The sequence below is a fragment of the Mytilus trossulus genome, chromosome 13, assembly GCF_036588685.1.
Source record: "Mytilus trossulus isolate FHL-02 chromosome 13, PNRI_Mtr1.1.1.hap1, whole genome shotgun sequence".
In the NCBI taxonomy this organism is placed as follows: Eukaryota; Metazoa; Mollusca; class Bivalvia; order Mytilida; family Mytilidae; genus Mytilus; species Mytilus trossulus.
In genome coordinates, this window is record NC_086385.1 from 58,366,514 (window position 1) to 58,391,454 (window position 24,941).

Here is a 24,941-nt window from a genome sequence, read left to right on the forward strand (position 1 = left end):
CATACTAAGGACACTTACGTACGGTGAACTGATTTGTGTTAACAGCTGTTATTGAGTGTTCCTGTAAAGCTGTTCTTAGTATCAAGCATATACATTTTGCATGCTATGGCTATGGTGGTACCCTTTAATTATGAGGTATGTTTAAGAGCTTCAAGAATACCTTTGTTGTAATTCAAGAGAACTCATTTATCTTGCTTGTATGCTTGTAGATATCCTTTGTTACCTACATTCCTATTTTGTTAGCTGCATTCCTATTTTGTTAGCTACATTCCTATTTTGTTAGACGCGTTGTATCAGTTCTTCCTCTCATGATAACTACAAGTTGTTCCAGGCATTTATTGCACAATTTAGCGTGATCTGCAAGCTTGGAGGTTGGTACAATACATCTGCCAGACTGTGTGCCGTCAATCTATTTTATTATTTTGGAAAGCACAACTCCAAGAATAAAAGATTCTTGGCTTTCTTTCTGTGACTTGTATTCTGCCAATTTGCTATGTTGTCATGTTTTATCAATCATCAAGTAGGATACTAGTAATTTGACATCTCTAGAACTTACTTTGACTAAGGAAATATGTCTTGTAGTACAGGTACACATGTCCCATTTTTGTCGATTTTTTAATTTCGATTTCATGGATATCTTCAGATACATCACCACCAAAAAAAATACATTGCAGTCATTGTTTGTGTTGATTCAGTATCACTTTACAGTGTCTAGTTACGTCTTCTTTTCTTTCAACTGGCGATTTATCCTCAACATCAGAAGTATGTTTTCCTTTTTACTGATGAAATATTTTGAGCTCTGAAAATTTGTTTGACATGATTTGTGCCGTCTGGAGTGCTTATGCACTGAATTCCATAACCCTCAGTCAACTGTTTCAAATTGAACGAAAGGAAAACCAAAATCAAGACCCAACATCATCGTATGCCTGCATCAACAAGAGTGATTGCCAGCTCAAATGTATATGTCTGTTTTGTTTGTAACTGCTTGGCATAGCATGCAAACTCTCACATATGTATCCGTTTCACACATTCCTTCCAATCTAAACGCCTATTATGTTTTTCTAATATCTAGCTCCAGTTTTTTTTTAGAAATCTTCAATTTTGATTGTTTCCAATAACAGCGTTCGGTCATATATCATATATACGTAATTTATGTTTTAAAAAGTTACTAAGGGAAATTGTAAGTTACAGTCAGAAATTCTTTTTTTTACATAAATGAGGCCGTTAGTTTTCTCGTTTGAATATAGTTTTACATTGTCTCATCGGGGCCTTTTATAGCTGACTATGCGGTATGGGCTTTGCTCATTGTTGAAGGCCGTACGGTGAACCATAGTTGTTAATGTTTGTGTCGTTTTAGTCTTTTGTCTATTTATGTCTCATTGGCAATCATACCACATCTTCTTTTTTATATTATACTGATATCTTTATTTTGTAAACATGTGCATGCCTTATCTGACCATTTTAAAAATATCCAATACAAATTAGTCTAAAAAGTGTGAGTGCAAACAGTGAATTAATAAGATTAGCGAATAATGTTATATTGGAAATTCATGTTTTCAAAATGGCCATCATTCAAAATGGCTACCAAAAACTCAATACACATGAAGTCCTCAGATGACAGTCATTGTCATCTGTGATGAATATATCATATGACTACATAATAATTTCTGCACCAAGCGCAATTTTTTTTATTCTTTATTTTCTTGATTTATAGACTTAATCTTTACGGGCAAAATAACAAAACCTTTTTTGCAGGAACCAGTAAAATAGCTCCAAGGAGGCTATTTTGCTGGAGCCGGTACACATGGTAAAATAGCCCCCTTAGCCACTGTCTTGAAAAAAAACTTCGAAAATCTATAAATTTTAACAATTTAATGGCTACTTACGATGTACATAGCCAAACATTGCATCAAACAATTTCCATAACACAAAAGCATTTATACTTACAATTTAAACTGACCCAAAAATTGGTGATACCAACTAAGCAAATGCTATCAATTTCCTACACTTAATATATACACGAATATTGTAAAAAAAAAAGAAAGAAATCAATAGAAATATGTAAGCAACATATGCAACCACCGCTGAACAATACATGTATGTCAAAAAGTTCTTTCAGAATTTTTAATATTGTAAATGAAATAATGATATAACTTGTTTTGTGTTGAATATAAATGCATACATTTTCTAAATTTGATAGAAATAATAAACCACCGTCTGAATTCAGAACTTTTCTTTACACCAGGAGTGGTTGTTGTTCATAGCATATTTTTTCATGTTGGTAAAAGATACTAAAATTTAATTTTCGATATGATGAGTTTATTCACTATACTTTACAATGCAAATACTTCTTTCTTGTATCAGAAATAATGCAACGTGTATTGCTAGTCATGATACATGCTTTTTGATTAAATGAAGGAAACATATGCGTACACTTTTGTTTGTGGTGAATTAGAATTTATTTTTATTAGTGTAATAGAAATATTGACCGCCATAGGATGTTTGATTTTATATCATGTAGGATTGGTTGTTTTTCATAAAAACTTAAAACAAAATCAGAGAAAATATTCTTAAATATGGGTCGCATCGTTTAAAATTACATTGTTTTCTTATTTTGCTAAAAATATGTTATTTTTAACTAGTCAATGATTGCAAGGTCCTCATAACAATTTTTTTTTTCATACGAATTTTAATAAAGTAAATATAAACAGGTACCATGATTATGATTTAGTACACCAGACGCGCGTTTCACCTACATAAGACTTATCAGTGACACTCATATCAAAATATTTATAAAGCCAAATAAGAACAAAGTTGAAGAGCATAAAGGATCCAAAATTTCAAAAAGTTGTGCCAAGTACAGCGAAGGTAATTTATGCCTCGGATGAGAAAATCCTTAGTTTTTCGAAAAAATTCAAAGTTCAGTAAAAAGGAATTTTATAAATATGACCACATTATTGATACTCATGTCAACACCGACATGTTGACTTCTAGTATGGTGAAACACTCGGGGACAAAATGTTCACTAATAGTTGCATCAACCCAGTGGTGTAAATAGTTATCAAAGGTACCAGGATTATCATTTAGTACGCCAGATGCGCGTTTAGTCCACGTTAAACTCATCAGTGACGCTCATATCAAAATATGTATAAATCCAAACAAGAGCAAAGTTGAAGAGAATTGAGGATCCAAAATTTTGAAAGGTTGTGCCAAATACGTCTATTACGCGTTCGGCTAAGGTAATATATGCATGGGATACGATCATTCCACTGCTTGTGTTTTTGTTGAATATAAACGCAAACAATTCTTCATTGTTAGAGAAATAATGAGCCACTATTTAATTTCAGTACTTTTTGTACACGAAGATTAGATTTTTGTTTTCATAAAAATAAAAGAATATCAGGGGTAAAATACAAAACAAAGTTGTTCGAATTGTTTAAAACAGAGACATACATGTATGAAAATGTCTCTGTTTGAAAGAATCAATATTTCTTATCTTTTAAAAAAAATAATCCTGATGTTAGATATATCTTTTTTTTTATTTTTATGGCCTCGATATAATTATGCTTATAGAATTTTAGAATACTAAAAATACAATACTGAAATTTTCAATAATTTATAATCTAACTTTCCTTTACAGTACTTTTTATACCCCCCACTCTTGATTCAAATTTTAAAGAATTAAAAAACAAGACTTGAGTTATTGTCAGCCGACTCTATGTGCATGTTTTCTGACAAGTTTGAAATACATGTAATTCATCATATGTTTGATTGAATATTTATACAGACTTGTAAGTATAAACATTTTTGAATTAATTAGCATGTTTGAAACAGAAAGAAATGTTCAAAAGTGCAACACACGGTATTCGTGACAAGAAATCAATTTTCTTACAATTTTAAAATTCAAATGAAGTAAAAATCATTTGTAAGAGAAATTTATAATATGCAGCAATGACAATCTGTTACACGGAAAAACATTTGTGGTGGTCTCACTAGCGGGTCAAACATATTGTATTTGCAAAAGCAGTAAAAGGGGTTGTGCACAAGTTATAGTAACATTGGTTACATCCTCTCCCTGTGGGTCTCAATTCACGTATACAGAAATCTTGATAAGAATTTAGTTTTTTAGATGAATGTCATCATGATTACCTTACGACACGGACTTGTGTATAAGATGTGAATAATTGAAGGATGAATATCCAATCATTTCTTTACTTTTACGGGATGGTTTGTACCTTTTATGGTTCAGGACTGGTTGTTTTTCATAAAATTTCAGGCATATCAGAATAACATAATAAAACGGCTTTCCATGTTAAAAATAAACAATTTGTCTTCATTTGAAAAAATTTAAAGAGCAATGATATTTGTAACTAATTAATTCAAAATCCAGAAGATAAGAGTTGTTTTTATCGGAATTTAAATAATGTATGCAGAAACATACTAACAGCCCGTAACAGTGATCGAATTCGCGTTTCTTTATCGTCAGAATAAGTTACGTTATCGACAAACTTATTTCAGAAGTGACATAATTTAATTTTCTTCATTGGACAAATATTTCATGTCCAATGTGTAAGTTTTCATTGTTTAAGTCGATTTTTTTCTTCTTTATATCGTCTATAATCTCTATACTTTCGTTTCCATGAAAAGGCAAATATAGCTTACGTTTACATAGAACAAGAACGAATTGCACTGTACATGCTGTAGTTTATACATTGTTTCTTTGAAAGTTGTTATAAAGAATTATTTATATCACTGTATACAGGTTCATTTAATTTTAGAAATAACCGATTATTTATTATACACTGCTTGCACTGTGAATATTTATGGGATTCAGCACTGTAATAGTTTTTCTTTCGTCTGATACAGAATACCCCATATCTTTTCTTTTTCATACCGATCTGTCTATTATGTCCCCAGGATTATGTCAATCATACATTGTTGCAATACCGACATATAAAAAAGAAGATGTGGTATTATTGCCAATGAGACAACTATCCACAAAAAGACCTGAATTACACAAACATTAACAACTACTGTATAGGTAACCGTACGGTTATGCTTGTACTTTGTCACAGAAAAAAATGAAATAAATTTCTTTCAAAAAATACAAATGTACCCTTTAACATTTGAAATGTTAAAGACAAAATTGCTCTTTATCTTAAGTTATTGACGAGAATTTGAAATTTAAACCTCTAGAAGATGTGATGTACGGCATTTCATTTTATCATTCGTAATGATCCATATCTGACAGAGAAGAAATATTCATAATTCTCAATAAATACTATTAAATTTTATTTAAGACACACTAAGCGTTGATATCTACAAAACAATCTGAAATCTCACATTTTTTATATAATTTTGAGTTATCATTCTTTGAACCAGATCTGTAAAATAAACAGAAAAACAGATATTTTAAAACATCACAGCAATTATGATTGAAGTTGGGAACACGTTTTGTTTAGACAGGTTTTTGGTTTATGTAAGGTTTGTTTAGACAGGTTTTTGGTTTATGTAAGGTTTGCTTAGATATGTTCTACTGTTACCACCATCATTCAATAAAACAACTGACAATCCTAGTTATCGAAGGCACCAAGGATTAAAGAAGGCAATACATTACACAATTAGAATGTCTTCCTTTGTTCCTGGATAGTGTCAAAGATGGACGAAAAGAGAGTAAAAAAAATAAAAAAGACACACAGACAAATAATAGTACACAAGACATAACATAGAAAACGAAAGAGTAACACTGAATTTACACTATATATGATGACATTTATAATTTAATAATGATGTCGCTTATAGACGTTACGTTTGACCACTTCGCACGCAACCATACCTCTGAAACAGAAAAACCGGAGAAAAATTATAGAGAACAACTTGATGTCTTGATAAACAAAATATAAAATACCATATTGAATACAAATATCCATAGCAGGTTTAGCCTCATTTTTTCCTATAAAGCAGATCTTCTTTTACTGCTAGTATCCTAAATCTAAAGATGTATGAGATTCACCCATTTTAAACTATTAAACAAGAAGACCTCATTTTGTGTGTCGTTTCTCTTCTTTCCACAATAATACGGATTTAATTTTGGAAGAAAAAAAATAAGAAAAAATGCATTCGGAAATTGTCCCGTCATTGGACGAAATTTTATATCAGATTAGACTTACGTTTTGCGTTTTTCTGTATACTTTGAACATACATATACAAAGAATAAAGTGTATTTTCAGAACTCTATCTGCTACCTTTTCAAGTTTACTATCCACGGCGGTCACAAAGTATATTAAATAGAGAGGGTTTGTATACTATATCAATGACCACCATGGATCGATTAGTAAAGTTAGAATTGAAAGTAATTACACTATCTTTATCTAGTAATTGAATGTTCATAATATACAGATAAGCGCTAAAAACATTCATGTGAACTTTTGATACCTTTTCTGAAATTCTCCAGTCATTGAATTGTTTACAAAATTCATTGATTACAAAAAAAAGAAGATGTGGTATGATTGCCATGTTGAGACAACTCTTCACAAGAGACCAATATGACACAGAAATTAACAACTATAGGTCACCGTACGACCTTCAACAACGAGCAAAGCCCATATCGCATACTCAGCTTTAAAAGGCCCCGAACTGACAATGTAAACAGATTCAAACCAGAAAACTAGAGGCCTTATTTATGTACAAAAAATAACACATAAACAAACGACAACGTCTGAATTACAGGCGTTTTACTTAAATGTGCATGACATACTAAATGTATATTCATATTGAAATTGATAGAAAACCAAAAATTGGGAATTTTGGAAATAAAGGAGGAGGGATAAAAATAAAAACATTTTCCTGTCCCCAATAACCTATGACTTATGATACTTTTGCTGAAATTCTCCAGTCATTCCATAATTAACAAAATTCTTCCAACAACACTTAACATACTTTAAACTACGCTCTGAATGCCCGCGATTTCGCGGGTGTGTTCTAGTATTATTGATAATGAGGATACTGAGCAACAGATGATCTTCATAAAGTATAAAATATAAATAAAAAAATTCGCTAGATAATACTTTTGTTTATTCTTTTTACAAGGCTGTGAGTATTCGGCTTCATATGAATACATAACCAAGACTGTAGGTTATGCGAACAATCATGTCTGATCCATTAAAACAATAACTGTCTGTTGAGAACTATCACACAGTTATGAGGACTCTTTTTTTTTCTGAACTCAAACGCTGATCATGAAAACCAAAGTGCTAGCCTACCAGATAACAGTCTACAAGAAGACATATCAGCATAACTTTAAACGCTATTCTAGAAAGTAAAATTACAAAAATTCTGAACTCCGAGGAAAATTCAAAACGGAAAGTCCCTAATCGAATGGCAAAATCAAATGATAAAACACATCAAACGAATGGACAAAAACTGTTACATTCCTGACTTGTTCAGACATTTTCAAAACTAGAAAATTGTGGATTGAACCTGATATTATAGCGCTAAACCTCTCACTTGTATAACATGCGAAACAAATACCCATAGCCAACTCGAGTTTGCTCTTTTTTTCAGGAGCTACCTATATCAATTGTCAAAGGGATGCACTTTCAGCATAAATATATTACCCCGAGGTCTCGAATGCGGTTTGTTCAGATGAAAAAAGAAGTATACATTTGCTTAAAACCAGGTATAAAATCCTTTGTTGAATTTCTACGTTGATACATTAAAGAAAACAATGGTCTGTGGAAGTCCTTCTCAAAATTCTAGATATTACATTTGACTTGTTTTTGATAATGGTTCGACCCAACGAAATAACCCGGAGGAACTGTGGAAAAAGCATCCTAAACATATTCCTGCAAAGTTGTAAAACATTCCGCATAGTGATTTCTGAGTTTTGAATTTGTCTTTCTAACATTTAGAAAAGTTTTAGATGTTATATACACTCTAATGCATGTCTTTTCTTCTTTATTTCTTTCAATCTAACCACAATTATAAATTTTCTTGTAAAATATGACTCGCTTTTCGACGGTTCGACATCCTTCACAACTACGTGGATGGTTGTCATAACATGCCAGAAAAGGTAGCAGTAATTGGCAGCCATGTTCGTGCCACTTTGAGACCAGACAAGGAGGCACAATTTTACTCCAGCGACTGGCATTGTATACTTATGCATTTTTTTTTGGACAATAGGAATCATATCAGGTTCACACACAGTAATTCATTAAGACAACAGTTTAATTTACTGCTTAAAATTAGCCAGCTGGTGTGACATTAGATTTTCTCGATTTTGTTTCTTCATTTAAGGTAAAACAAAAATACAACATGTTGTTTTCCGTTCGATATTCTCTATATGCACCATTATCTTCGAGCTAAGCGTAGAACAATACCAGAAAGCATAAAATGTGAAAATAAATTTGTCCGGGTATCAGTGTATGTGTCTGTCTGTTGCCAATATAATGAAATGTGATGCGACTGATATAAAAGTGAGAGGTTTCAAAGCTTTCAAACCAGTTGTTTTCCATCATTTTTGACAGAAGAAAATGTCTGTACTATGTCGGAAATGTGTCAGTTGTTATCCATTTGTTTTTGTTTTTGTGTGTTTGAGCTTTTGATTTTGCCCTAATCAAATGAGATCAGTAATTATGTGTGGTTTTAATAAAAAAAAAAATTATACCAGTTCAGATCGGGTGGTGCTATTCATAAGATATTTTTTTCTAAGTATTTTCTTTTGTAAATATTCATTTTTTGACAACTGTAAAATTAAAAAAGAATGCACCCATTCTTATCGCACATAACTATTCTTGTTGGATGCATATTACTGCAGTCCCTTTTCAAATTATTAAACTTTCTTCCTGCGTTCGATACATGGTATATTTAGAACGCAATAACAAGCACGTAACAAAAGTGCAACACTCTCCTGAAACATTTTCATTATTCGTATACAATACAGTACACTATTTATAATTACTTCAAATAAATAATTATTGATTTGTTATACACAAAAAATAGTTCGCTATGATCATGATGATACTCTTTCGTCTAAATTAGTGTAGGAATGTTAATTGCAGAAACTACCATCATTTGTTCATGTTGTTGAGATATTTTCTCCATTGGCGCTTTTCAAAATAATGCAAACTAATAAAAATGTACACACATCAATTAGCTATTTATTAAATACTAAGTGAACTAAGTCAAAGGTGCGATTACAGATCTCTTAAATGAGAGGAGTACTCGTGCATTTCAGCGAGTTTTACGAAAACAAAACTGCAGTTCATAAGTCGCAGATAAGCTAACAACACACTTGTAAAAACGAAAAAAAATATACAACAATAGCCTACATACAACAACATATACAACTAAAACCAAAGCAAAAAGAGACACATAAAATTAATTGGTCGAACATCAACTGAAAACTGCAATGTAAAGTTAAAAAACAAGTTACCAGACAGAAAACAGTACATTTCACATAATTTATAAACCTCAAAATTAGGCAATATGACAAAACCGCAAACCTGGAGTGAGAACCAATAGATTAAAATCTTTTATAGTTATCGACGTGAAGCTGAGCAGACAAATCTGTTCAACTAAACATCGATTGATAAAATATTTCTAAATGTCTTTGTTTTTGGTATAGACAATGCATTACACCTTTAACTGAGTTTAAAACAAATGTTTCCGTGGTGGGCTTTTCAACAACTCTGTGGATCAATTAAAACCAGCAGAATTTGTTCATTCAGAATACAAAACTGTTTCTTATAATCGAAAGTTTTAATATTTCATGTGTGATACGAAGCAGTGTTGAACTCTTTGCAGGACCAGTCACAAATCTGGCCAGTCGGAAGGTCTTGTCTTCAACATACTTTGCACACAAAAAGAATGTTGCATGACTAGACAAATAAACTAATCATTTAATTATCTGATGGATGTTTCATTGCAATCGCTAAATTTTGTTTTACGCATACTTTATTGTATTTATAGAAGTAAACAAATGAAAATAATCAAAACATCGGTCAAATGTTGAATAAATAGTTTACAAAATAACACGTCTGTAACATATTCCATGATTTCAAGTTACTATCACTGAAGCCATTTTACCTTCACGGTCGAAAGTTTGCTTCCAATAGATTGGAACTGGGGTAACACGCTGGAATACCAATATATTGTAACAGCAGAACCATAACGGAAAAGCAATAGATTGTAGCTGGGGTAACACGCAGGAATAACAATAAATTGTAACAGTAGAATCACGACGGAATACCAATAGATTGACACTGGGGTAAAAAGCACGTAGGAAAAACAATGTATGGTAAAACAGTGGAACCACGATGGAATAGTAAGATTTTGTAACATATATTATACAATCTGTTCTCGGTATACAACCTTGAAGATGCATTATGGTAGCTAAATAATTCCGTGAATTATCAGGTAACATAAATATTGTGTTTCTAATCATTTTGGACAGAATAAGGTCCTAAGAAAAACAAATGCATTGATATAATCATGTTTGCAAGTCATAAAAGACAATCATCAAGGCTCGAACTAAGGAACTCACTTTCAGAAAATTTTCTCTAGTTGCTAGCCACTTAAAACTTATACTGCAATGAGTGTGTGTTTCGACAATAATTGTTTCTTCCATAATGGTTTAACAAAGTAAATCTTTTTTTGAATTGTATTTAATTTATTAAACAAGCGTTATCTAAAAGTTGGACTTAATGCACACTTGTTATGTTCTATATTACTACATGATGTACATGATTTAACAAGGACATATTTGATTTGTGTACATTCAATAGCTGCCAATTTTACTGTCACACACGCAATGCTGTGATTGATAATTTCGATTAAACTGAATTTTAAACAAGTTATATCAATTTAAAACTACATGAGTATTATATGAAAAAAAATCATTTGTAAATAAACCAGTTGAAATACACTGTTGTTACAACTGAGAAAACAGGACAGACGTTAGACTTTTTTTTTAACTGTAAGTATGATTTCCGTAAAACGGTTCTCATTTTTAGCTATAAATTTCAAAATATGATTTGTTAATAAATGTAACAATTAATCATAGCAATAGCATAGACAAGGCAGGCAATATACCGTTTTTGTTGAAAACATATCAATAAACCGTTCTTTTCGTCACAAATATCGCATACATGTCTATTGATTTTCGACGAAAACTAAAGAAAATATGTAAACCTCCATTTTTTGGACTGGGAACATAAGGCGCATTCGTTGACAAGAAAAATATTTAAACACAGTGTCTTATGTAACTTTTTACATATTTGATTTGAATATTTAGTTTGTCAAAACCTGCGCTCTATGTTTTTCTACGCCTAAATTTGGTAGAAATACAGAGGATTTTGTTAATTTTTATCAACATTATTACCTATAGGGTTGAAAATATCAAGGCTTTAAAAGAAAAGCTACACACAAAATACTATTTAAATTTGTTGTGGGTTCTATCATCCACTTGAAACATGTTTCCATCATCATATCCACTGTTTAAACAAAATAGTTTCAGTTGATAGTGAGTTAACATTTCTCTATTAATATATCCATGTTATATTTCCTAGCCGACGTAAACACAAATGCATTATCATCGTCGTCATCGTCGTCAATGTTGTCATCCTGTTCGTCGTCGTCGTCGTAAAGAAGATCTTTAGAAATTAATCTCAATCTGAATGTTCTTCAATCTGTAGTCTGCTTACTTGATGAGATGAAATTTGCCAAATAAATACGTTTAACATGTTTGAAAAGCGTATGCAAGTCTTATGTTCTACTAATAAGTATGTCAATTATAATAATGCCTAGTTTAATTGTGCATCAAAGTATCAGAAACATGCTTTCCTACTGGATTCAACTTCTATCGGCTTTCTTATTGAAACAAACATTACTCAACGATTGTCTCTCTTTATCTTGTATTCATAGATAACAATAATATACTCATAAAGTCAAGTTTGAAAGAATAACCTTAGATACCATTTACAAAACAATTGGATTGGTGACATTTCAAGAACCACCATGAGGAGAAATATACACAGACCACATCGTCCTTACATAACCAATGAACAACATCACACAGGTACAGACCGGACAGAAGACCAAATGCCTTTCCGAACGGATACAATTTTGAAATACGTGATCAACTTAGTTCTGATATTCATTTTTTTGTTATTGTTCTATGTATATATACGGTAACTCTGTCTATGTTCAGGATTAAATCAGCGTTGTATTGGTAATATATTTAATCCATAATAATCGGGTTTGTCATATTTATTTGAAATAAACAAAAAGTTTGTCCGTAGGATCAATAAGTTTCTTCCAAAAATTATTGTTGTGCAAACGTTAATCAGACAGTCATTGAATATCAAAATATAAAATATTATCTTCTTGTAAATACATTAATTACCATTTCGGACCATAAAACATTTGCTATCATTTTGGAACACATGCAGCCCAAAATCTAATTTATAAATTAAGATTTGTAACAAAGAATTCTACAATTTCGAAACTATTTTCGCTTTACACATTTATGAGCGTCAATCATAATATTGTAAAAAATCAAAACAAGGGGAAGGTATTTCTGATCATTGTATCACAGTTACAATTTTACATTATGGGATTGTGATATATGTCCATGTTATGTCATCTAATTAACAAAAAGACTCGGTTTTAGACTGTTTAAGTATTAAAAACATGGATAGTATACTACCAATTGCTAGTAAACATGCACATATTTATGTCACGTTGGTAATTTAATACACCTTTGTAGAAAATACAAAGAGCAAATTATATTAACAATGATATTAACCTAGTCTGAGTATTTTACGCGTGTTTGTCTATGTTTAAACCAACAATTATCATCGAATACAGATGTCAAACTCAACAGTAATAGATAAATCTAACAGCGATGTTCTTGTTTCACCCTTTCGATCATATTAAGTGATAATTCAGGGGGTCCAGGTTACGGTAAAAGGTAAAATCATATCGATAAACGTTGAGTGGCAAATGTTTAAAAGGACAATTTTGTGCTAAAAAAAAAAAGATAAACATTATTTATCCATTCGTACCTGACTTCGTATTTATGCATCCAACATTGTTCTAGAGAAAACAAACATCGTTCTGTCAGATGCACGAGTCTTATTGTCGTTGGTGTAAAGTCCAGAAAACCACATGCATATACCCTTGTGACCCTTTTTTAGTTCGATTGCAAAGTTTTGGTTGATTGTAAGTTGTTTCCGTTTGTTTTGTGACGTCTGAATCGTGCATTTAAACTTCTGTGACGTACTTGTCCAAATAAAGGCAACAGTAGTATACCGCTGTTCGAAACTTATAAAACGATTGAGAGAAAACGAAACATCTGGGTTACAATATAAAACTGAGGGAAACGCATCAAATACAAGAGAAGAACAACGACAGGAAAGAAACACAACGTACAAATGTAACACAGACACAAACGAAATATGATATAACAATGGCCATTTTCCTGACTTAGTACAGGACATTCCAAGAAAAAAATGGTGGGTTGAACCTGGTTTTGTGGCATGCTTAACATCCCGCTTTTATTGCAATGTTAGATATAACAATAAAATGACAACAATACATGACAGACTACAATACAAATAAATGGGAGAACATATAGGACAGAGAAACACACGAATGATAGTTAACAAAAGTTACCAGGTTTAAAATTCAATACGCCAGACATGCGTTTTGTCCACACAAGACTAACCAGTGATGCTCAGATAAAAAGGTTCAAAAGCCAAAACAAGTACAATGTTGAAGAGCACTGAGGACCAAAAATTCCAAAAAGTTGTGCCCAATACGGCTTGGGTTTTCTGCCTGGGATAAGAACATCCTTATTATTTCGAATAATTTATACTTTTGCAGAAAATTTTATAGAATGACTAAATAATAGATATACATGATCAAACCGATGTGGTGACTTAATCTGTATTGAATAGTTTGTAAGGTTTGATATGTCCAAAAATGTATAAGGTATACATAGATAAAGGCAACATAAGTATACCGCTGTTCAAAATTCATAAATCGATTTAGAAAAAAATACAATCCGGGTTACAAACCAAAACTGAGGGAAACGCATCACATATGATATGAGAACTACGACACAACAGAAACACAACATTAAATGTAACACACACAGAAACGAACTTTAATATGCCAGCTGTAGCTGGCACTTATGATAGAAGCATCGTTTTGGAATAAAGAACGATAACTCTCTCTACACGACCCATCTGAACAGTTTTGTCACTCTCATTCAATCTCGTACGATTATTTTTGTTAACGGCGGCCGAGTAAAACCTTTATTCGTGGTCTTAAAAAAATGGGACAGAACCGAACAATGTTGATGTTAAATACGAAATGAATATTTATTTGTTAACAAAAACAACATTTACAAATTTCGGTAACTTGTGTAGTTTATTTGACGTTTTTAAATGTTATTGGAATTTTATATAGAAACACCACTGACCCTTTAGTAACTCCAATGACAACATATTTCAAATTTTACTTTTATTAATTACTGAACACAAAACCAAAAACACCGAGCAAAAGAAATTTAAAAAGAAAAACAAATATTCTTAGGCTAAAAATCTCAATTTATATAACATAACATCAATAACTAAAAATGTCAATTATAGTGTTACTATATAGTGTTATTGGTGTAACTAGCATTCCCCAGTTTCTTTAAACTTTGTATATGTAATACATGATATTATTAAAACATCGTTAAATTTAGTTTTTCATAAATGTCGCTTGTTAAACATGAAAGAAACACAAAGAAATGCTGATTGTCATAATATATTCAGTGGTGTTACAAAACTGATCAATGGTATTAGTTTATCAAAATGATCTCACCATTGACAGTTACACCAATGATTTACAAGTGTTTTTTCCCTTTCATGAATTTGACCTACCGAATTAGACTATTTACCGGATTTGTAATCACATAAGCAACACGACGGGTGCCGCATGTGGAGCAGGATCTGCTTACCCTTCCGGAGCACCTGAGATCACCCCTAGTTTTTGGTGGGGTTCGTGTTGTTTATTCTTTAGTTTTCTATGTTGTGTCATGTGTACTATTGTTTTTCTGTTTGTCTTTTTCATTTTTAGCCATGGCGTTGTCAGTTTGTTTTAGATTTACGAGTTTGACTGTCCCTTTGGTGTCTTTTGTCCCTCTTTTTTTAGAGGAATTTGTAACAAAATAAATGCTCTATTCCCCTATTTTATATGTTGTTCTTGGTGCATGTTTCTACAATCAATATTGTTTCCATGAATACTTCTGTCGTAGAGTTGTCGCTGGTTCAGACGGACTTATATATAATATAATTATTATTGTGACGGCATCTTACATCAATTTGTAAGATCCTATACGATAAATAATTCAGTTGATCTGTAACATATATTACATCTGCTAACGCCTAGGCATTAAGTTATTGCCTGAAATTGTCAGGCATTAAGCTTATTGCCTGAAATATGATGATGATTATTCATCCTATTGCCGAGAATAATTTAAGGCAATAAGTAAACTCTTTGAAACAAAATATAAGTAAAAAAATATAACTTCGTTTTATATTAGAATTGAACAAAATAATTGTTAATAGTTAAAATTAAATTAATAATCGGTAAAATCATTTTATGCTTTGAGGGACCTGAATTAGAAGCGTCACGGTTGCATACTTAAAAGTTTAAAGAAAATCGCATGCATCTCTTATATAAATAATGAGTACTTCAACTATTTTATTAATTACTGCAAATAGCATACGTTTGAAAATGAGCATAGGGATATTTGTACGCAGCAAGAATGTTCAGTAAAGTAAAGATCTACAAACACATCACCATCATCAAAACACAATTTTGTCATGAATCCATCTGTGTCCTTTGTTGAATATTCACATAGACCAAGGTGAGCTACATTTAGTCTCTTTATTTAAATACTATCAATTTATTACAGTCTCTTAAAAAGCTTGTTATTTTTAAACAGAGGAGCGAACATCCTTAACTTAACTTTACCTAATGAATTCTTTTGTTTAATAGCTTGGACCAAATGTATCCATTGGCAAGTATGCCAACATTGGTGAAGGTGTAAGAGTTAGAGAATCAATTGTGTTAGAGGGAGCCAGTTTACAGGTATGACATACTGTAGAGCTTAAATTTAAAATAGAATAGGATGTCAGATGAAAGTATGTCTTTAAAGTCAAATTTACAAGAGATAAATATATAATAATATATTATTTTTTTTTATTATTATAGGATTATTGCATGAATATTAGGGAATATTGTCCCGAGAAGAATTTTATATTGCACGAGCTTGTGTTAATATAAGAAGCCAATTGAACCCAACTAAAAACTCCTTTCTTTTGTATTTTGTTGAATGCTTGAATTTCTGGATCACATAAACAGTCTAGCCAATTATTTTCGTAAGAAATTTTCATGACTTCTGCAGGACACATAACACATAATTGTAAATCATCCTAAAGAAATACGGTAATTCACCAATCTATATTTTTTGAATGAGTTCAACAGGTTGACCTCATATCAATCAGCATAAACAACATCATTAAACAATTGGTTCTTATTGTAAGGTAATAACAATAACAATAGCATTTTGACATCCAGAATATTTACAGGAAAGTGCACGAATTTGCCTTTAGGAGAGAAAAAGTATTCAAGAAACCAATATGGCTCACAGTACCCCTGGAAAGTACAAAATTGAGAATCAGTAAATTTAAACAACTCCACATTACTTGGGAGATATATTAAGCAATAGAAATGTCGGCCATGTTTACAGACTTTTGATTTTGTTTTTTAGTTAAAAAATTTATGAATGTAGAAAAAAATAAATTTTTAAATATTTTGTTTTCCTTTTTCATACAGGATCATTCATGTGTATTGTACAGTATCATTGGTTGGAATGCAGTTGTTGGTAGTTGGACAAGAGTAGAAGGTACACCTAATGACCCAAATCCAAATAAACCATTTGCCAAAATAGAAGTGACATCTATATTTACGAACGATGGAAAATTAAATCCTTCAATTACAGTAATAGGTAAGTCTAACTGTGATTCAGAATAATGTAGAATTTCAAAGCCAGTACGGATTTATTTAATGAATAATTTTTTGTGTCAAGATGTTTGCTTTTTTAACTTGAGTTTATTGTAAGAAATATACATATTTCTTAAGATTGCAGGGCTCGACATTACCGTTTGTCCGATTGTCCGGGACAAGTGGAAATAGGTATCGGGCAAGTAGAATAGATTCATCAAACTACTTGTCCGATGGGACAAGTGAAAAAATCGATGTCAGATGTTAAAAGATCTTATTCAAGACTTATACATTCCTAAATATATGAATGATTGTTTTATTGATCATACAAAATGAAATAAATATTCATTGATTGGACCAGAGATTTATAAACTTGTATAATATGTCTCTGAATGAACGTATTTGAACATGCTGACAGCCATTGACCAGGGGAAAATAAGAAAGGGAAAAGAAACCAATGTAAATGTTTCTTCTTATAAGCCTCTTGAATTAGGATCACCTCCATATGCATGATATGGAGTTTTACCTAAACTTTAAAATTTTAATTTAAAGTTTGTATCATTTGATTTTGCTTTTAGGCATAACATCAAATTAAAAAAGGTTTTATTTAATAAGATCTATATGTTAAAATAATAAGTTAAGGTGTAAAAATTAAATAAAATCTAAAGAGGCAGAATTTTTACTAAAATGTGTTATTTACTTCATGATAATATATAGTCTATTTATGTACATTGTGTATCATCACTGACAAATGGGGTCTTATTTTAAAGCAGTGTTTAACTTTTAAAAATGGGTCTGTAAATTTAAGTTTCAGTCAAATTCATGGTTTATTTTAAATTTCCCAATTTGATGAAAATGATGCATATTTTCCCAATAAAAAAGGGTAGAAGTAGTTTTGAAAATAGCCAACAATGTACATGTATGGTTATATATATATTATAACTGTAAAGCTAAACCAACAACATAGAAAAACAAATATTTGATTTTTCCTCAAAATAATTATTGTCATGCTTGAAGGAAGCAGTTATTTGCAACAAGGTATTAAGATTATGTAAATTCAAAACAATTGTGTAAGTTTATCATTGCAATTTAAAGTAAGGACATATATGTGAGATAGATGATTGTGATTTCAGGAAAATCTGCATATAATTAATGAATATAGGTCCATGAATAGGAGAACCTAGTGATATGGAAAGAGATATGATTTAATGATTGACACATGATAGTGACAATGAGTCAGAGAGCTCAGTCTTGCAAATAATCCCTCAGTCTGAAATAATAAAATTAAAATTGTGGTATTCATGATAACATAACAAAATGCTCCCTTTATTGATCTTTATTAGGTGCAATCAAAGGGCAAGTGTTATTATTGCATATAACATGTATAATCAATATGGAGGGTTTTCAATTATAAAGTCGGACAAGTGAGTTAAGAGTTCGGACAAGTTGATTTTTTTGCAACTTGTCCGAAGGGACAAGTGAGAAAAAATGATAATGTAGAGGCCTGGATTGAGAATGAAAATGGGGAATATGTCAAAGTGACAACAATCTGACCAAAGAGCAGACAACTGCCGAAGTCCACCAATGAGTCCTCTAGCAACAGGACGGGTCCTTAGCTGGCCCCTAAAAAAAATTTGTACAAGTTTAGGGAAAATGGACTTCACACTTAACTCCAAAACATATAAATGAACTAAATTTAAAGAACATACAAGACTAACAAAAGCCAGAGGCTCCTGACTTGGGACAGATACAAACATATTGCAGGGTTAAACATTTCAGAATATTCCTGCATTTATCCATGTGTTTAGAAGGACTGCTTTAATTTTGCAATATCAAAGTTATAAATAAAGAACTTTGTACTGTTTATTAAGAAATTAGTTAACATGTTGTAATTATACTCTGAATTATATGAATAATGATTATGTTGTAAAAACCCTAAATAGTTTTGCCTCTCGTTACACATGCATGTAAATATGTGTCTGAGTGTTTCAAAATAAAGTATATTGTATACTGTAAATTCATAAATATTTGTATGCATTGATAATTACGTTTTTTTCATTTTAGACGTAAATTTTTAATTTTTGCATTATTCAGAAAAATCCTGTTTGATTCATATAAAGATTTTCAAAATACGAGTTTAAATTATTGGGATTATAACTCTGATAAAAACATCGCAATAATTCTGAATGTACAGTATTGTTTTGTATTGGTAGGCATTAAGATTATAGAAGTATTTACACTAAGCATTAGCTAGATGTAATATTTGAACAACCAGGGTTCTCGCTAAGGATTTTATAAGGCGAGTCCAGGGACTCATCATTTTTGGACATGGTGAGTCCAACAGCAAGAAAAGATTTTTTTTATTGCACTAAAATGAATTATTTTAGTCCCCAGTACCTAACAGAGCTTATGAAATGCCATTAAATTCATTTACTTTGAAACTTTTGCAATAAAATGATGATATGATGTGTTTAAATGTGTTCATTTTAAACAAAATATTTCAATCTTGATGCATCTTTGGACTCATCAGTTTTGAAAATGGTGAGTCCAGACAGATTTTCATGAGTCCAGGACTCATGGACTCGCCTTAGTGAGAACCCTGACAACTATGATGACTAATGATGTTTAAATGTTAAAATAAATATAGAGGGTTTGGATTCTAATGGAAATACTTTAAATCTGGCCTAAAATTGTTTGGCTTTATAAATATTTTGAAATGAGCGTCACTGATGAGTCTTATGTAGACAAAAAGCGTGTCTCACGTACTAAATTATAATCCTGGTACCTTTGATAATTACTAACAAAAAGACAAATCCAAACCCTAGCCAATTAAAATAAGGGAGACAAAAAAATCAATTAAAAAAAGTATTTTACTATGAAATATATTATTAACTGGAAAACTCCAGTTATACATTTGTCATCTGCGAACTTTCAATTGTGTACATCTCTGTATAAAAATCCTCTACCTTTGCCCTCTGATGGATAGTTGTCCCATTGGCAACCATTACACATCTTTTTATTTCTATATGTATCATGTATGTCATTGTCTAAGATAAAATGGACCAAATGAGCAGGACAGTACACCATTGGTATTGTGATATCTGCTATTTTTGGTCCTGGTACTTTTGATATATTTTACATTGAATTATTTTTTAAGGAGTCAAATGTCATTGATTAATATTTTTCTATTTCAGGTTCCAATGTACAAATCCCTTCAGAAGTAGTGATCTTAAATTCCATTGTTTTACCAGACAAATCTCTAAGTGGGAGTTACAAAAACCAGATCATCTTATAATAGTGATATTAATTGTGATTTTACAGTAGAAGGGAGATAACTCAAATTTGACTGAAACATGTATTACACCAGATCATTGTGGAAAAGTGCAATGCATGAACATATTGGAATGTGTGACTATTTTTTAATATTGAATGAAAAAAAATCATTCTTAAAGTTAAATTTCACAATTTGACCAATCAAATATTTGTGATAGACACATTACTGAGACACTGAAGTTCACAACAGTAAATTTTAAGTTATAATTATATATAATTAGAAGTTATGTCAATGTATGTTAACACAGCCGGGGTAGATTTTGCTTTTTCCACCAGCCCACTCCAGCTATAATCTCTTTTTTGTAAAAATATTGACTACAAATGCTTATCTGCTATTTTCAATTGATTGTTCTTGCAAGTCTTTTGATAAAACACTCCTATGGGTAAGCAGAGTGGACAAACTAGAAATTTTGCCCACCTGGTGCCCACTCCCACTGTGGATGGGTGGTCTAAGCAAAATCTACCTGAGCTGTAGTGCTCAAATATTGACCATTAGATGGTCATGACTTTAATTCACATTCAAAAGTGTCAGTATTCCTATGATACAGAATACAGTTTAAACACATTGAGAAACAATGTGAGAATTTCTTTAAATCATGTATTTTAAGTTTCCACATTGGAAGATTAACAGAATTATCCATTATTTATTTATTTAGCCATAATTTCATATACTTGTATTTCTAATATTTACATAATTTGTTGTTTATTGTTTATGAGGGATTTTATAAAAGTTTTTGGTATTTTATTCTTTGTTTTATTTCTATAAAATTGAGAATGGAAATGGGGAATGTGTCAAAGAGACAACAACCCGACCATAAAAAAAAAACACAGCAGAAGGTCACCAACAGGTCTTCAATGTAGCAAGAAATTCCCGCACCGGGAGGTGTCATTCAGCTGGCACCTAAACAAATATATACTAGTTCAGTGATAATGAACGCCATGCTAATTTCCAAATTGTACACAAGAAACTAAAATTAAAATAATACAAGACTAACAAAGGCCAGATGCTCCTGACTTGGGAAAGGCGCAAAAATGCGGCGGGGTTAAACATGTTTGTGAGATCTCAACCCTCCTCCTATACCTCTAGCCAATGTAGAAAAGTAAGCGCATAACAATACGCACATTAAAATTCATAATCTGATAACTTTCAGGTATAAAGATGTGATTTTTTTACTGAGAAAAGTGCTTATCGGACCATCCACTCGTGGTCTCTGATGTTCAGTACTTCAGTACTTTGATTAGTTTTGTAGTCACCACTGTTGTACAGGGAAGTAAGTAAGCAAATCAGCACTGAACAGATATTGTCCATTTTCTTTCGTGGGCAGCAATTTTAGGAAAACACATGCAATATAAAAAAGAAGATGTGGTATGATTGCCAATGAGACAACTTTCCACAAAAGACCAAAATGACATAAACTTTAATAAACATGTAGTTTTTTGAACACTCAAAGTTGATTTTTTTTCTGGGACAAGTTTGAGAGACAACCATCATTTAATTCTGTATTAATTTATATGTTTAACCAATATCTTGCATGTCTGTCCTTGTATTTCAAAGGAATAACTTTTGCTCCCCTTAAGATTGTTTATGCCCCACCTAAGATAGTAGTTGTGCATTTTATTTTCTGTCCTGTGTGTCTGTCCTTTCATTAGTCCATCTGTCTGTTCTCCCAACTGTTCTGCTTCTGGTTACAGTTTTTTGTCAAGGTAGTTTTGGATGAAGTTGAAGTCCAATCAACTTGAAACTTAGAACACATGTTCCGCATGATATGTTCCTTTTAATCTAATGCCAAATCAAAGTTTTGACCCCAATTTCAAAGTCCAATGAACAAAGAAAATGATAGGGCAAAGTTCAGGTTGAAGTTTTTGGTCAAGATAGTTTTTGATGAAGATGAAGTCCAATCAACTTGAAACTTAGTACTCATGTTTCCTATGATCTTTTTAATTTGAATGGCAAATCAAAGTTTTGCCCAATTTCACAGTCCACTGAACATGGAAAAATGATAGTGGCATTCCCTTACCATGGACATCACAGAAATCTGCCCTTTTTCACACAATCAATTTAAATATTTAATATAAAAAACACTTTAGTGTGCTAAGTTTATAGATTCACTTCAGTATAGGTGTATGCAATTTCTATCCTTTGGACAGATATATACATATTTTTTTTGTTTCAAATTATTTCAATTCTAAAAGGAAATTTTAGAATTTTTGTACTTCAAAGCGACCTATAATACACTCTTGGAAGGCAGACAATTTGATTTGATGAACCAAACACATTATAAAAAATCAACATTTTAACAGTAAAAATGAAGATACATTTAAACTAAATTCATTTTTGTACAATTAAGAATTGTTTTATTTCATTTCTTTGCAAGCAATACCAACACCAATGTCCATTTGGTCACCAGCCCTAGCGCTGTTCAAAATTCAACTGACGTTTCAATTTCAATTGTGACATCAATCACTTGAAACCCATGTTTTATTGGAATTCGAATATGGCTTTGTTTCCAAACAAAGAAGAACATCATATTATAATCTTAAAACTAAGACTTTCTTATATATTGACAAAAGATTGTACACACAAACAAATGTGAACCAAACACTTTTGTTGAAGGTCATATTAGAATTCAAGAATTAGAACAGCTTTGAGCTAATTAAAAAACACATTATTCTGTTTATTTTTTTAACATGTATAACATATCTTTTTACTGCTTTTGTCACAATTTTGATGTACCCAATAATTATGCAAACAAAATGAACATTAAGTTTATTGAAAACTAGAGGCTCTAAAGAGCCTGTGTCGCTCACTTTGGTCTATGTGAATATTTAACAAAGGACACGGATGGATTCATGACAAATTTGTGTTTTGGTGATAATGATGTGTTTGTAGATCTTACTTTACTAAACATTCTTGCTGCTTACAATTATCTCTATCGATAATGAAGTTGGCCCAGTTAGTTTCAGTGGAAAATGATAGTGAAAATTTACTATTTTATGAAAATTGTTAAAAGTTGACTAATAAGGGCAATAACTCCTTAGGAGGTCAATTGACCATTTTGGTCATTTGACTTATTTTTAGGTGTTACTTTGCTGTACATTATTGCTGTTTACAGTTTATCTCTATCTATAATTATATTCAAGATAATACCAATAAACGGCAAAATTTCCTTAAAGTTACCAATTCAGGGGCAGCAACCCAACAACCGGTTATCCCATTAATCTGCAAATTACAGGGCAGATATTGTTAGACCTAATAAACAATATCACCTCCCGTCAGATTTGCTCTAAATTCTTTGGTTTTTGAGTTATAAGCCAAAACATGCATTTTTACCCTGTGTTCTATTTTTAGCCATGACAGCCATCTTGGTTGGTTGGCTGAGTCACCGGACACATCTTTAAAACTAGATACACAAATAACGATTGTGGCCAAGTTTGGTTAAATTTGGCCCAGTAGTTTCAGAGAAGACTTTTCTAAAAGATTACTAAGATTTATGAAAAATGGTTGAAAATTGACTATAAAGGGCAATACCTCCTAAAGGGGTCAACTGACAATTTTGGTTCTGTTGACTTATTCGTAAATCTTTCTTAGCTGAACATTATTGCTGTTTACAGTTTATCTTTATCTATAATAATATTCAAGATATTAACCCAAAAAAGCAAAATTTCCTTAAAGTTACCAATTCAGGGGCAGCAACCTAACAAAGGGTTGTCCGATTCATCTGAAAATGTCAGGGCAGATAGATCTTGACCTGATGAACAATTTTATTTCATGTCAGATTTCCTCTTAATGCTTTGGTTTTTTAGTTATTAGCCAAAACTGCATTTTACCACTATGTTCTATTTTTAGCCATGGCGGCCATCTTGGATAGTTGGCCGGGTCACTGGACACATTTTTTAAACTAGATACCCCAATGATGATTGTGGCCAAGTTTGGTTAAATGTGGCCCAGTATGATCATGATGATTATCATGTTAAATGAATCTTACTAATCTACTTTGATTAAACTATACACATCTCGAAATTTATACAAGAAAACAGTTAAATTGAAATATCATTTATATCAAAAATTAAGTTGGAGAGCATTGGGGACCTTAAAACTCAGAATAAATACAATATCATACTTTTTAAAATACATTTTTCTTACTTTGCTGTTCGTTTCACCAAATCTGTATTGTACAACACAGAAGACTTTTAACTACATGCTGGAAGTAGCATAATGTTTATGGTCGTTTTTTTCTATGTGGAACGAAAAAACTGGTGTCTTGATTGTACAATTCTGTCGTTGTTTTATTGTATTTTATTTTTTAATGGTTGTTTTTGGGGGAAGGGGAAAATATAACAATGCTATAATACAAATAATCTTTTAACACTGTTTTATAATAAAGACAGATAACGCCGAAATATCATTCCTCAGTTTTGGATCTGTGATCTGTCTTTGATAAATAAATTTGATCTACAAAATTTCAAAAAGTCATTACTGGCAAGTGTAACAATTATTTCTTGTATGATTTATACTTTGAATATATAAATGAATCAATTGACACATAGAT

General features: G+C 31.5%; 1 protein-coding gene across 1 annotated transcript in view; it reads left to right on the forward strand.

The window, feature by feature from the left end:
- Positions 1-21,131, forward strand: part of LOC134693974 (mannose-1-phosphate guanyltransferase alpha-A-like) — a 78,361-nt gene extending 57,230 nt beyond the window's left edge. The window contains exon 12 of the mRNA XM_063554957.1: positions 20,253-21,131. Within this exon, the coding sequence (XP_063411027.1) occupies positions 20,253-20,353 (101 nt within the window). The 3' untranslated portion in view covers positions 20,354-21,131. The remainder of the gene's footprint in view (positions 1-20,252) is intronic.
- Positions 21,132-24,941: the final 3,810 nt, after the last annotated feature.